Source organism: Papio anubis, chromosome 14 (assembly GCF_008728515.1).
Source record: "Papio anubis isolate 15944 chromosome 14, Panubis1.0, whole genome shotgun sequence".
NCBI classification, from domain to species: domain Eukaryota; kingdom Metazoa; phylum Chordata; class Mammalia; order Primates; family Cercopithecidae; genus Papio; species Papio anubis.
The window spans coordinates 10,988,035-11,002,273 of NC_044989.1; the positions used below are offsets into that span (position 1 = coordinate 10,988,035).

The 14,239-nt window shown below is 35.9% G+C and overlaps 1 protein-coding gene across 7 annotated transcripts in view; it reads right to left on the reverse strand.

Annotated features, from left to right (window-relative positions):
- Window positions 1–103: 103 nt before the first annotated feature.
- The window catches only part of ROCK2 (Rho associated coiled-coil containing protein kinase 2), a 162,522-nt gene continuing 148,386 nt past the window's right edge, over window positions 104–14,239 (reverse strand). For 4 of the 7 annotated variants that reach the window (XM_021924576.2, XM_021924578.2, XM_009183683.3 and 1 more), the window contains 4 exons: window positions 13,192–13,453; window positions 12,889–13,102; window positions 4,972–5,075; window positions 104–3,746 (listed from right to left, as the gene is read on the reverse strand). In XM_021924576.2, coding sequence (XP_021780268.2) covers window positions 4,985–5,075; window positions 12,889–13,102; window positions 13,192–13,453 — 567 coding nt within the window. In that variant the 3' untranslated portion in view covers window positions 104–3,746; window positions 4,972–4,984. The remainder of the gene's footprint in view (window positions 3,747–4,971; window positions 5,076–12,888; window positions 13,103–13,191; window positions 13,454–14,239) is intronic. The other 3 variants (XM_009183682.3, XM_003908284.4, XM_031654933.1) reach the window with 1 other exon arrangement.

Below are 14,239 nucleotides of genomic sequence, written 5' to 3' on the forward strand. Positions count from 1 at the left end.
TCATCCCACTGTTTATACCCATCTTATAGAGAGAGCAAATGTTTTGGGTAAACTTTAGAAAGTTGCCGTATTCTAGGACTATTTCACAGGAGAAGTATGAAAATGCTTATGTCTCCATTTATTTTATTTTTTTTTATAAAAAGCAGGCATGAAATACAATTACATTACTACAAAGATGCAACAAAACTTTAAAAAAGGGGTGCAATTTTTGTTCAGAGGGGACAGCTGATCAAATATTTATGATTTTCTAAACCATGCAGTTCATTACTTACTACAATTTCAAACAAAACTCATTATTACGGGGATGGGAGTCAGGGAGAGGCCCCCCCAAGCATGATATCCAGCGCTGTCACACAGTGCTTATGTTCAAAGTGCTTACAAATGGTGTCTTCACAACATAGGGAAGCTGAAGCCTTTTTCCAGGGAAGGAGAGGTGAGTCAGTAGCAGTGTCAATGCAGACTGAGAAGCTCAGCAGTGACTTGCTCCAATCAGATTTTAGACACGATTTAAAGCATGTTTCAATAAGGTTAATACAGTTTCCGAGTTTCTCTACTTTACCACCAGAATCCTAGAAGAGTAACAGCTGCAGCATAACTTCTTAAAACTGTGGTGTAGCAACCTAGAGTATTTCTGTTTAGGATCTATAGATAAATGGATGCAAAATACATACTTTAGAGCCCGATTCATGTAACTCTAACACAGGTTAGTTTTAAAAGCACTAACCTTTATTTTGGCTTTACTGGTATGCTTATCCATTAGTTAGCTAGAACATTTTAAAACTTTCATATAGATTTTTAAAATTTGTTTCTAGAGAACATGGTTTTTTAAAATTAATACTTTAAAAACATTCACTATACATTAATTTAAACAGCAATATCGGCACCAGTTTTCCTTTCACTTCTGTCTCGTTATCCCCACAAAACAAAAGTAAAAAATCCAATAAGAAAATCCCAGTATTCATGATTTCTTAGTTCCCCATAGGAGGTATTTATAGCTCTAGGAGAAATCAGGTGTGAAGGAACAAGCAACTTTTAGTCTTATAAATATTTATCTTGGAAGCTTTAGGGCCTCAAGAAAAAAGAGAAACGAGCACAAAATCAGGTTGTTTCATATTTAATAAGTGTTGGAAAGAAAACACGTTTATAGATGCATGCACTCATGTATGTACGTGAAAGCGGCAATGCGGTAAAAAGCGAATTCTCACCCAAGGCCAGAATTTTTTATTAAGCGCATTTTCATTAGTTGGACAAACAACCTTATAAACCCTTATGTCAAACCATATAATGTGAAGAATCTCCATGGGAGAGATTTTTTTTTTCACCCTTCAGAATTATTTTTCCCCTAAGACCTTCATATGAATCTTCCTTATACAGTTGGTCACACCATGATTCCTCATATTCTCTAATATATACAGCATTCCAAATTTAAACTTTTGCCTTTTTTACTCAAATATTTGTTACTCGTGTAAACTTGAAATTATTTCACCTTAATAAAGTTTATTAAAAATATATATATATATATATACTCTCCAATTCAGAATAGGATAGAACCTCCCATAATGTAACAAAATCTTTATATAAAATATTAATTCAGTCTCCTTTTAACAACTCTAATGAATGGAAATATTTATTCTATATAAATTTTATATATTTTTTATTTTTTAATCTTACTTAAAAAAGAGCTGTCCCCCAAAACCAGAGCTGCAGAACACACCTGCAAGGGAAACGGCATGCACATCTAGTCTGAGCACAGACAGCACAGCAGAGTGCAGACTGGAGAACATAAGAATAACAAAATCAGTTTCAGTCTATCAGTAGCCAGTGGCTACTTTTCAGTTTCCACAATACTATCTATTGTGGGGATCTAACTCTTTAAACATCTCTAACTGATGTCAGAGGGAATCAGTGAAAAATGTCTACTTCCTTCATTGAAATATTAGATGACTTTTTTTTTTTTTTGAGACGGAGTCTCGCTCAGCTGCCCAGGCCGGAGTGCAGTGGTGTGGTCTTGGCTCACTGCAACCACCGTCTCCTGGGTTCAAGCGATTCTCCTGTCTCAGCCTCCCATGTAGCTGGGATTACAAGCAACTGCCATCATGCCCAGCTAGTTTTTGTATATTGGTAGAGACACAGTTTCACCATGTTGGCCAGGCTGGTCTTGAACTCCTGACCTCAGGTGATCCGCCCATCTCAGCCTCCCAAAGTGCTAGGATTACAGGCGTGAGCCACCGCGCCCGGCCAGATGATGTATTTAAATACCATACCAAACTCTGTGTGTATTTATATAAAGAGAGACTGTTAAAAGGCTTCATAATTTAAAAAAACAAAAAACAAAAAACAAAAACTTGATGCTTACTATTGCTGCATACTGTTGCAGTATAAAACATACACTTATCTGGGATCATGAGAATATAACACGAATGGTCCTGCATAAACTGTAACTTTGACAGCATTTAAAAAATAAAAATCAAATTAAGTGCCTTTGAGGCCACTTCTTCCCAGTTACCAGTTTTCTTAACCCAGTACTAAAATATTGCCACACACAGCTGTATGTCTGAGGATCATATTTAAATATTTAAAATGTATCTACAGTCTGTCTTAGTTTTCTTTATATTTGGGAAAATTTTTGAATCTTAAGTGTGAAGATGTAATCACAAATGTCTTTACCAGGAATAAAAACATATCTAGGGTAGCCAGCAAATTTAAAGCAAAGAAAATATTTTGTAGTCACAGACTAATACTGAGGTCTGTAAAAAGGGTTGAATGAATAATAGACATCAAGGATATATTAGTTCCAACACCATCCATAATTGTTTCTATAACCAATAATACTTTAAAAACATTTGTTAATCAAAATAGGCTGACATTGATATAACTATTTATGTGTAAAAATAGTGCACGATTTCTCTTCCACAAAGCTAGTTTACATCCTAAGAGCTGGTAAACACTTTTTTTGTTTTTTAATACACAAAGGGCTGAGACTTTGAAAAAAAATTAAATTAAGGCATTCAAAATGGGTAAAGTTGCCTATCATGAAGCATTAGGAAACTGATATAATTAACTTTAAACTTCTTGTTACAGTAACTGCTTAAACATGAACATGCAACTTCCATCAGGTACACAGGAATGAGTGATATAAACTCCAACATTATGGCTTTATACAAGTGCATAGTTGCAACTGCAGTAAGTAATGATATCTGATTAATGTGTATAAAAAAATAAAGTGGGAAGTTTAAAAAACCTTGCAGTAATAGAGTACTATATATATATATATATATGTTGTGTGTTTATATATATATACACAGTATAATGGTCACTTCTTAAAGATGCAGTCAATATCACTGTAGTGGAATCCATTCCCAGATTCTTCTGGTAAATGTGCTGGTGAAACCTCTCTGTTGAAGCTAGAAAAGACGTTTTCTTTAGACTTTAACTCTTCTCAGTCCTTGTGTGCATTGTAGTGTGAGTGACTGCCGAGAGCGCTTTATGGAAAAGTCTGGAAGAGTTGCATATATCCTTAGTCTATCAACCAATCACTGTTGGTTCAACCTGTTGCTTCAAAGGAGCCCAGATTTGTAATTTATATTACAGGGAAAAGGGGAACACATATATGTATGAGTGTATGTATCAGTCTCTCAGGAAAATATAGCTTTTTAATAAATTTTGGGCCATCATATTTCAGTCTTGTTCTCACTGGAAGAATACGATCACCTTGAATAATGACTGCTTTCATAGAAGGCAGTTAGCTGAAAAGAAAGAAAAAACAAAGTTAGTTGATACAGTGAAATAATTTAAGAGATTATTAAATTCCTAGAAAAAGCACTCCATTCACATTATTAAACTATACAGTCTTCCAACTACTATGTTTTTTAACACTAAAATCATGCATAAACATACTTACTGTATTACTTTTCCTGCAGGTACATGCAATTATATTCTTTCCCAAAACAACTTGGGATTTTGGAATTTTAGCTACACACATTACACACAAGTTTTAATATGGTTAACAAGCTATTAGGGTTAAACAATATGCCACAGAGTAACTCAGAAGATAAAGTTTGATTTGGGGTTGAACTGCCAGCTGCCTCATGTAGCTGACAGGGAAATGGGCCTATTGATCAGGTTCTACTTGGCTGTTCAACCCTAAGCCACACATTTTTTTTTTTTTATCTATAAGATAGGGCCAAATACTTTGTTGTAGTAAATATATACAAGCTACTCTATGAAACCTGATTATAAATAGATACCAATACTACCTGATTTATGTTTTGCAACATAGACTAAAACAGACATTATTTCTTTTAAATCTTTCTATGTAAAAGGTTTAAGTTGAGGCTCAACTTTCATTCAAATCTCCTTGAGCCACTATTAACCAAATTATTTTACATTTTCTAAAAGCACAATTCTCACAGCGTATCACTGACATTCTTCAGCAAGGGTAACATTAAATTCTCACAAAGCAAACATTTCACAGCACCACACACAAAAACGCCAAATCAGAAACAGCTATTTTACAGCACTTATTAGACTTATAAAGATTTTATGCTTTCAATTCTTGCAAGTTGGAAATAAGAGGAGAGAGATGGAGGGAGAAAGGAATCCCATGCTATGTTCACAAACTAATATAGCTGTACGAACTTGAAAACGCTGTAAATTTTACTTCTCTTCTGAATATGGCTTCTTTGGAATGAACAGAACGTATCAGAATTAACTCCTTTTGTGATTGCTATATCTCATTCCTAAGATAAATTCTAATTGTATTAAAAATTTATAGCCAATGAAGAATCTGAACATAGCATTTCACTTTTACACTTAACATGTAAATTTCAGTTAGCAACTTTTTGAAAACTACTTTTAACTATATACTATTAAAAACAAGTTTCAAAAATAAAAAATAATGAAAGCCCAAGTGCAAACCACATGCGCTACGTTGAAGTACTAAAATAACTGATTTTTCATTTTTTGATTTACCCCATTTATTTCTTCAGAAATCAAAAACATCGTCATCATCATCACCACCACCATCAACATCATCAAATGACCAATCCCAGTCTTTAAATGCCAAATCAAGCAATCTGCAATAGGAGGTTTGTAAATTTATACTCTAACACTCTTTAGAAACTGTAACTTAATGTTATGACTTAGAAATCATACTTTGAATGTGTGGTAAGCATTTTAATTTTCCATTCATGGATAACAACAAGATTAAAATTAAGATGCACACACACAAGGAAGCCTTGCCCTTTATATATAAATGCATATAATCACGTTGGCCAAGTACACCTTCCAGATATCTGAAGACAGCGATCATATTTGGGATAATAACAATCTGCTTTTCCCTCCTCACTCCCATACCCCAGATAAACATGTAACCATCCTGATGCCCAGTTTGATTTGAGAATTATGAAAACACATTTGTCAATGTTCCCTTCACCAACGTGGTCAGATTGTCAGCTCGGTTTTTCCATTATAGCACCAAAAACCATGGGGTAAAAGGGGAGTAATAGAATAAGAAAGCAGCTTTCTGAATTTCAGTAGGACCCTGCCTGCTCAATATGTCACCAAGAGCTTTGTCCTGCATATGAAAAACTAGGGACAATGGAAAAGCCACAAGTATATAAGTAGCATTATCAACTCATCTTGGCTAAATTGAACTTAGAGTTAGGATATATGTGGTCTTTTCTTTCTAATTCAATAACCTAACTGTAATATTCCTATCATCTTTGTTTTTAAAAATAGGAGTAACTGGGCCAGACGCAGTGGCTCATGCCTGTAATCCCAGCACAGGGAGGCCGAGGCGGGCAGATCACCTGAGGTGAGGAGTTCAAGACCAGCCTGGCCAACATGGTGAAACTCTGTCTCTACTAAAAATACAAAAATTAGCTGGGCGTGGTGGCAGGTGCCTGTAATCCCAGCTACTCAAGAGGCTAAGGCAGGAGAGTCACTTGAATCCGGGAGGCAGAGGTTGCAGTAAGCCAAGATCGTGCCATTGCACTCCAGCCTGGGGGACAAGAGTGAGACTTGGTCTCAATAAATAAATAAATAAATAAATATAAAAATAAATAAATAGGAGTAACTTTTTCATTTGTAAAACTGTGGTGTTCATGAATCAATTCGTGCCAAGGAACTCATCTGGTCCCCAAAGTCTCACCTATAATCACTATTGTCAGTGGTTCTTATTTACACACTTCTAAAGCAAGAAACTTTAGTGTACATGATTTACCTACTGCTCTTTATAAGGCCTCATTCCAAGAGATTTAGATATGACTGAAAAGGGCCCAAATATTTGCATTTTCAAATAAGAAACCTGAGGTGATTTCTGATACAGCTGGTTAACTCTGAGAAACACTGACAGAATAGGTTAATGGATGATTACTCTAATTTAAAATAAATACAGCGACTCAAATTACTCTTTTAAAATGTGCTAAACATAGGACAACATTTGAGAAAACACACAAACATATATAATTACTTACTTAATGCATATCACAACCTGGCACACACTCATTTTTCTAGACTTACATATAACGTAGCTTATAGCTAGGGTTTCAGCTCTACTGCTTGGGAGATTGTGATCAGCAGGCCTTCCAGGGCATCCCCACCTCAGCTTTAGCATAGGTTAGGAGAAAGCTGCATTGCATATCCTTTCAAAACCTTTGAAGTGTGTGCCAGTGTCATAATCTCAAATTTAAAAGTCTAATCGCTAGATACGAGTGCAGTGCATGATGAAGACTTCCCTTACACCCTCTCCCCTCATCCCTTCGAATCAGTCATCTAATTCTAGTTATTTCAACTGAAGAAATCTTTCCGAATCCAGGTTTATTTTCTCCGTTTTCATTGTCAAGTACTCAGTTCAGGATCTCATTAAGCCTGAATACCAATCCCTTATTGAAAGACTTCTACTTATAAATCAAAACTCCTGAGAGCAGTGTACACGGAGCTTTTCAGCTGGGTTCAGAGTTTCTTTCCAGTGTCACATCATCTTTTACTACACCTTGCCCTTGCCTTCTCCCAACCCCAACCCAACACAAAATTACAAATACATAAGTAATTCTGACAACTTTGTACCTCTGCACATGACATTTTGCCTGGAACTGATTTTCCCTTATTTGTTTGCTTGTAAAATTATCCATCCTCCATTGTTTTAGATCTTTCTTAATGTCCTCAGGAAGAATTCTCCATGCTTCCCTCGTTTCCCCCAGCGCTCTGTTCATGCCTCTATCATAAACAGCATTTTACATAGTACTGTAATTGCCTGTTGCTTGACTGTCTCCACCATTAACTAATCAACAGGGATATAGTTCAGGCCTGTCAAACTTATTGTCAAAGATGCTTTGGAAAGAATGCATTTAATTTGGAGTTCTACCAACAGTCCACAAAAGTACCCATTTCGTTTCTTAACCCTTGCCAGTTTGGTAGGTGAAAAATGGTTTTATGTTATAGTTTTAATTTAATGTTAATTTCTTAATACAGTAGTCCCCCCATATCCTTGTTTTCACTTTCCATGGTTTCAAGTTACCAGTGGTGAACCACAGTCTGAAAACATTAAATAGAAAACCTCAAAACAATTTAGAAGTTTTAAACTGCCCAACATTCTGAACAGCGTGATGAAATCTTGTGCCATCCTACTCTGTCCTGCCTGGGATGTGAGTCATCCCTTTGTCCAGCATATCCATGCCTATTAGTCACTTATTAAGGGTCTTCATTATCAGATTTTAAAAAATGGTATGTGTACGGCACAGCACTATTCCTGATTCCAGGCATCCACTGGGGGTCTTGGAATACATATCCCTTGAGATAAAGGGGGACTACCGTAATCAGGCTGATCCCTTTTTTTTTTTTAACATGTAACAGCTGTTTCCATAATAATGCCTGCATACACCTCACTAATTCTGTATGGGGATGAGGCAATCTTTTTTCTCAATGATTTATAAGAACTTTTCATATGTGAAGATAGTAGCTCATCTTCTCATATATTTTGTAAAGACATGGTGTTTTTTACATTTACAAGGCTTCAATTTTGGGGTAGTTGATCTTTGGCTTTGTTTTCTTTGCTTTTATTATTGGAAAATTCTTCTCCAATTCAAGATCAGGTATATATTCATGTATGGATTTATTTTTGACACATCAAATTGTATATAACTTCATTATTTTCCCAAGTAGACTGTTAACTTTCTAACATTTAGAAATGGAGAAGAACAAAGATAATAATGACACAATAGCTACTTCCTCCCTTAAGTTTTAACTGTGTTGCCATGTTTTACTTCTTAAAACTCAATAAATGAGCATTTGCTGCATTTTTGCTTTATAAAAAATCTTTAAAAGAAAAATAATTAAAGAGCAATGCCCTCTAGCCAGACTGGTATCTAATTTTTTTTTTTTTGAGATGGAGTCTCACTCTGTTGCCCAGGCTGGAGTGCAGTGGCGCAATCTCGGCTTACTGCAACCTCCACCTCTTGGGTTCAAGCAATTCTCTGCCTCAGCCTCCCGAGTAGCTGGATTACAGGTGTCTGCCACCACGCCCAGCTAATTTTTGTATTTTTAGTAGAGACGGGGTTTCACCATCTTGGCCAGGCTTGTCTGGAACTCCTGACCTCAGGTGATCCACCCGCCTTGGCCTCCCAAAGTGCTGGGATTACACGCGTAAGCCACCGCACCCGGCCCAGACTGGTATATTTTTATCTTGCATCGAAACAAATTAGGATTCCCCAAATTGTCTTCATCAAAAATTAGCATTTTATTCACAAATTTCCTACTTTTCCAGTATGGCATTTTAATTTTAACTCAAAAGTACCAAAAAAAACCACTCCTGTAGAATAGCATTTGTACACATTATTTTTATGAACTGTCAAATAATTAAGTTCTACTCTTATCACAATGAGGCAGTGACTACTTCAGTTCCAAGTCAAGGTTCCAGAACAAGATTATCTGGATCTAAAGTCATGGCTCTGCCACTTATTAGCTGGGTGACCTTGGGTACACAAGCTTTCTGTGCCTTAGTTTCTTCATCTGTTAAATGGAGATATATTAATAGCTACCTCACAGGGTGGTTCTGCGGATAAACTAGTATAATAATAGCTAACACTTATCTATTACTTTAATAAACTTCACCACTATAGAAAAAAAAGAAGTGCTGAAAACAGAGTTAAGAGGAGAGGCTGAGCGTGATGGCTCACACTTGTAATCCCAGCACTTTTGGAGGCCGAGGCAGGCAGATCACCAGGTCAGGTGGCAAACAGGGTGAAACCCTGTCTCTACTAAAAATACAAAAAATTAGCTGGGTGTGGTGGCACGCACCTGTAGTTCCAGCTACTCAGGAGGCTGAGACAGGAGAATTGCTTGAACCCAGGAGGAGGAGGTTGCAGTGAGCCAAGATGGCACCACTGCACTCCACTCTGGGTGACAGAGCAAGACTTTGTCTCAAAAAACAAACAAACAAACAAACAAACAAACAAACAAACAGAATCAGAACCAGGACTGTCAAAGCAGCCACAGATGAGGTAATGAGGCCAGGTGCGGTGGCTCATACCTGTAATCCCAGCACTTTGGGAGGCCGAGGCAGGCAGATCACCTGAGGTCAGGAGTTCAAGACCAGCCTGGCCAACATGGGGAAACCCCGTCTCTACTAAAATTACAAAAATTAGCCGGGCGTGATGGTGCATGCCTGTAATCCCAACTACTCAGAAGGCTGAGGCAGGAGAATTGCTTGAACCTGGAAGGTGGAGGGTTGTGGTGAACCGAGATCAAGCCACTACACTCCAGCCTGGGTGACACACCGAGACGCCATCTCACAAAAAAAAAAAAAAAAAAAAAGAAGAAAAGATGTAATGGCAGATGACCACAAACAAAGACACTAAGGAAAAGTTACCAAAAATGGTTAAGTGAACATTTATGGGTTCACTTTATATTTGATGTATCTAACAAAGCCAAACTTTGTTTTAAGAAGGATACCATGTCAAATTAGTTCAACTAAAGCTAGATTGACTACTGCTAAGACTAATATTAAACAAACTCAAACAAAGAGCTAGATATCAGATCACTGCCGAGACACACCAGCAATTCTGCGCCTCCGTTTTCTTGGATGACCCTTTACTAGTTCCACCCATTTGTATATTGAACGGGCTTTAGTCCAGTAGAATGTTAAAAGCCATCCAGCCTGAGGCTTGATTCCTCCCTGGAACCATGCTACTCAATGAGATTCACGATTTGCCTTTCTGATTGGTTCTTCTTCTAATACATCTTCCAAGGAAAAGGTCTTTAGCTGTTTAGTACTATTTATCATCTCTCATACTTTCAAGTAATGTCTTTAGAAAACAAAATATCCTGAGTTCCTTTGCTTGCTACATTTGTATACTTTCAAATGACATACTGCAACCTCTGTTATTCTCATCTATATACGCTTCAATTTGTATAAGTGACTCTTAAAATGTGACATTCAGAATGGAATACTGGCCAGGCATGGTGGCTCATGCCTGTAATCCCAGCACTTTGGGAGGCTGAGGTGGGAGGATTGCTTAAGGCCAGGCATTTGAGACCAGCCTGGGCAACATAGGGAGACCCCTATCTCTACAAAAAATAAAAATAAAAATAAATTAGCCAGGTGTCATGGTGCATGCATGTGGTCCCAGCTACTCTGGGAGGCTGAGGTGGGAGAATAATCACTTGGGCCTGGGAGGTCAAGGCTGCAGTCAGCCATGATTATGCCATTGCACTCCAGCCTGGGCAACAGAGTGAGACCCTGTCTCAAAAATAATAATAATAATAATAATAATTATAATGCAGGTTGATTGATTCATGTAAGAGATACAGATACAATGCTAGGAGTACATGAAACAATGGAGACTCAAATGCCAAAAACAATGGAAATAATGTTGCAGATGCACAACAAAATCCAAATTATATTATAAATGTGACCATCTTTATGTTTAGAATTTCAAAGAATGTATTAAATTTTTTCACAAAATGTACACTACACATTTTACAGTCAGTTTTGATATTAGTTTTATTTACATGCAGATGTGAGAGAAAGAAATTCCTACTACTTACCGTTGCTATGACAAAATGTATTAAAAAAAAAAATCAATGAAGAATGATTCACAGGGCAAGGCCAGAAGTTAAAAAAAAAAAAAGTAACAAAAATCAGAAATAAATGTACTTTCAAACAGACCATAACACTGATTTGGATTGGGAAAGGAAGGTATTTGTAAGTCAGTGTACATAAAAACAGCCTGTTACATAATTGGGAGCATGCCTCATAAACTAATTCGATATATGTTATCATATGTAGTGAAATCATTAATGTGTCAAATAGCACAAAAGGAAAAAATATATCAAAAGGATATCTGGAGTTGTTATAATTCTAGATCTAGACAAACCCCTTCCGGAGTCTTAATCAAAACTAAGTATAACAATACCTGTTCTATTCCACAGGACTATTTTAAAGAGCATAGGAGATAATACATAAGAAGTTAAAGGAGAGGAAAGAATATGTAGAGAAGTACTCTGGAAACTGAAATCACTATACACTATAAGGTATTAAAATACCATTTAAGCATTAATAGCTCTACAATATTAATAATATAAATTTAATTTTCAGATGTTTTACAGAAGGCACATGAAATGGCCTTCAGTATCTCTGAATTCTGAGTTTCTTTAGCTTTAGTCAATAATCACTAATTTTGTTTAGTTTTATCATACCTCACACAAAATATTAAACATTTTCACTGCTGAAACACCAATTCTGCCTTTGTCATTCTAATTATTTCCTTGAGAGATTAGTTTCAAGAAAGTTTCATCTAAGATGTTTGTGGTCAGAATCAGATTTCCGACAATATAGCCAATGCACATCAATATTCATATACTGAAGGTCCTGTGTCAGGGAACCAAAAGGATACCTGAAATTAGATATCTGATCAAAGTATATGCTTTTTCCTTTAGCTAACCAAATTATTGTGTTCATTTCATGTTCAATGGATAGCAATGTTTATAAATGCTGAAGTAGTTAGTAAGTCAAGAAATGGCTATTGCGAATCAAGATATTTAACTAAAGGACTTTCACGTAGCTATCTGAAAATAGCTCCATCAAAATGTTTTGGTGCATAATGATCAACCCTGACCTTACTCCATTTTCCTAACTCTACCTCAATTCCAAGGAATGGCCACTTTTACCCATTAGCTCATACTTGCATTTTTAAAGCTGGTCTATGTTGCTGTTAAAATCACACTCAAGATACTGTTTTATAGATTTAAAACTTAAGCTGATTTTAAACTTGCCTCCCAAATCATGTAACATAATAAAAGCTTATAATATGAAACACAGTGTGTGCACTTAACAATGTGAGGTCTGTGTACAATGTTAATTCTATCTTTTAAGTTATTAAATTACTCAAGTGCTCATAAAAGCTGAAAATTATATCATTATACAGTAAGTCCTCACTTGACATCATCGATAGGTTCTTGGAAAGTACGACTTTAAGCTAAATGAAGTATAACAAAACCATTTTCTTCTCATCAAGGATATAACAAAACAATTTTGAAGGAAACAACCTAATTCTAGGACCTGCCATTGTTTTGCTTAAAGTCGCAGGTTCAAAGAACCTACGGACAATGTTAAGTGAGGATTTACTGTACAAATAAACACAACAAAAATCTTTAAAGATTTTTGGTTGAATTTACTGTATGTGTGTGATTTAGTAAATAAATTTATATTATTTTCATCTGAATCGATGAATATGACATGCACATTAAAACAGTTCCAAACACTTGGTATTCCACAGTTCACTAAAATACCAAGCAAAGGAAAACTAACTAGGAAAATTTGTAGTTTGACTATAAATACAAAATATTTTAATAGATTTTTTTTTTTCTTACCACATTTTAATTTATTACCTAGGTTTGTTTGGGGCAAGCTGTCGACTTGGCCGTCTAATAGACTGGTTTTGCTGTATCTTCATTGAAGTTCTAGGAGATGATCGTGCAAAAGGGTCTGGAGCTGGGGGCTTTTTTGGTATCTTTTTCACCAATCGACTAACCCACTTCTGCTGCTCTTCTGTAGAATTTGCTAGTAATAATAGATTCTTTGCCGTTGAAATATCATAATACACTATAAAGAAAAATTTGAAAAAAAAATTAATGTGCTTAAAATGATATGAACATAACCAATATCAATGGAGCAAATAATTTACCATTTACCTTTGCAAGGTGCTATAATCTCCTCCTTTTTGTCCATGTGATCTTTATGACACTTAATATGGCAACGACGGCACTCTAAAGCAGGAGGAGGCTTAAACATGTGCCACAGGGGCTTCATACAAGCCTCACAGTTGGTTGGGAAATGATAAAGAGTAGGAATAAACTCATGTCCCTTGTGGCAAATATAATTAGATTTTTCTCCAACTGGCTCCACTGGAAATTCTTGTTCCTTCTTACTTTCTCCTTCATTGGCATACAGAATCTATGAATGTCAAAAGAACGATAAATGATTTCCAAACATGCTATTTCTTATGTAGTAACAATTCTGATAGTGTAAATAAAATAACATTAGCCTAAATTATTCAAAGAGAAGAAAATGTATCTGAAGTACAAACTTAAGCTCTTGATTATGCAAACAATCAAAAGCTTATGTAAGAAAAGTCATAAGACAGTCACTTTGGTTTGCATTTCAAAAGAACTGATCCTCTTCAAATGCTGCCTCCTTATTTTCTTTGTAACACCCATGCTTTAGCAGTATTATCAAAATAGGTCAGCAAAAGGCAAATGTGCACTTCATAGGTGTTAGAAAGTTTTTCTGGGAGGGACTGTTCAAAACAATCACTTGAAGAAATGTGGTGATTATACTAATTGGTGTTTTGTAATACTTAACAGAAAACTGGGTAACAGCTATAAGCACAGCTTCATTTAAAAAGTCCTGTATTTTGAGAGTTGAGGGGGAAAAGAAAGAGGAGAGGATGTGTATTATACTCCAAATAAACATGATAAGCCTCCAGAAAACAAGGAGCCAACTTCCACACAGTACACCAAGCACAATGACTCTTACATAGAAGGAAATCAGTAAGTCATTGTTGGTTTGACTAATTTTAAAATGGAAGTAGTAAAGGGAAGAATGTGGCTTCACTTTAAATTGGAGGTAAAAGGGTTACAAGGTACAAAATTTACCTCCATAACTAACTTTTCTAACTTTCTAGAGAGCTGAGATTACACAACAACAGAAGGGAAAAAAATTCATGCTTAAAAAAAGTCA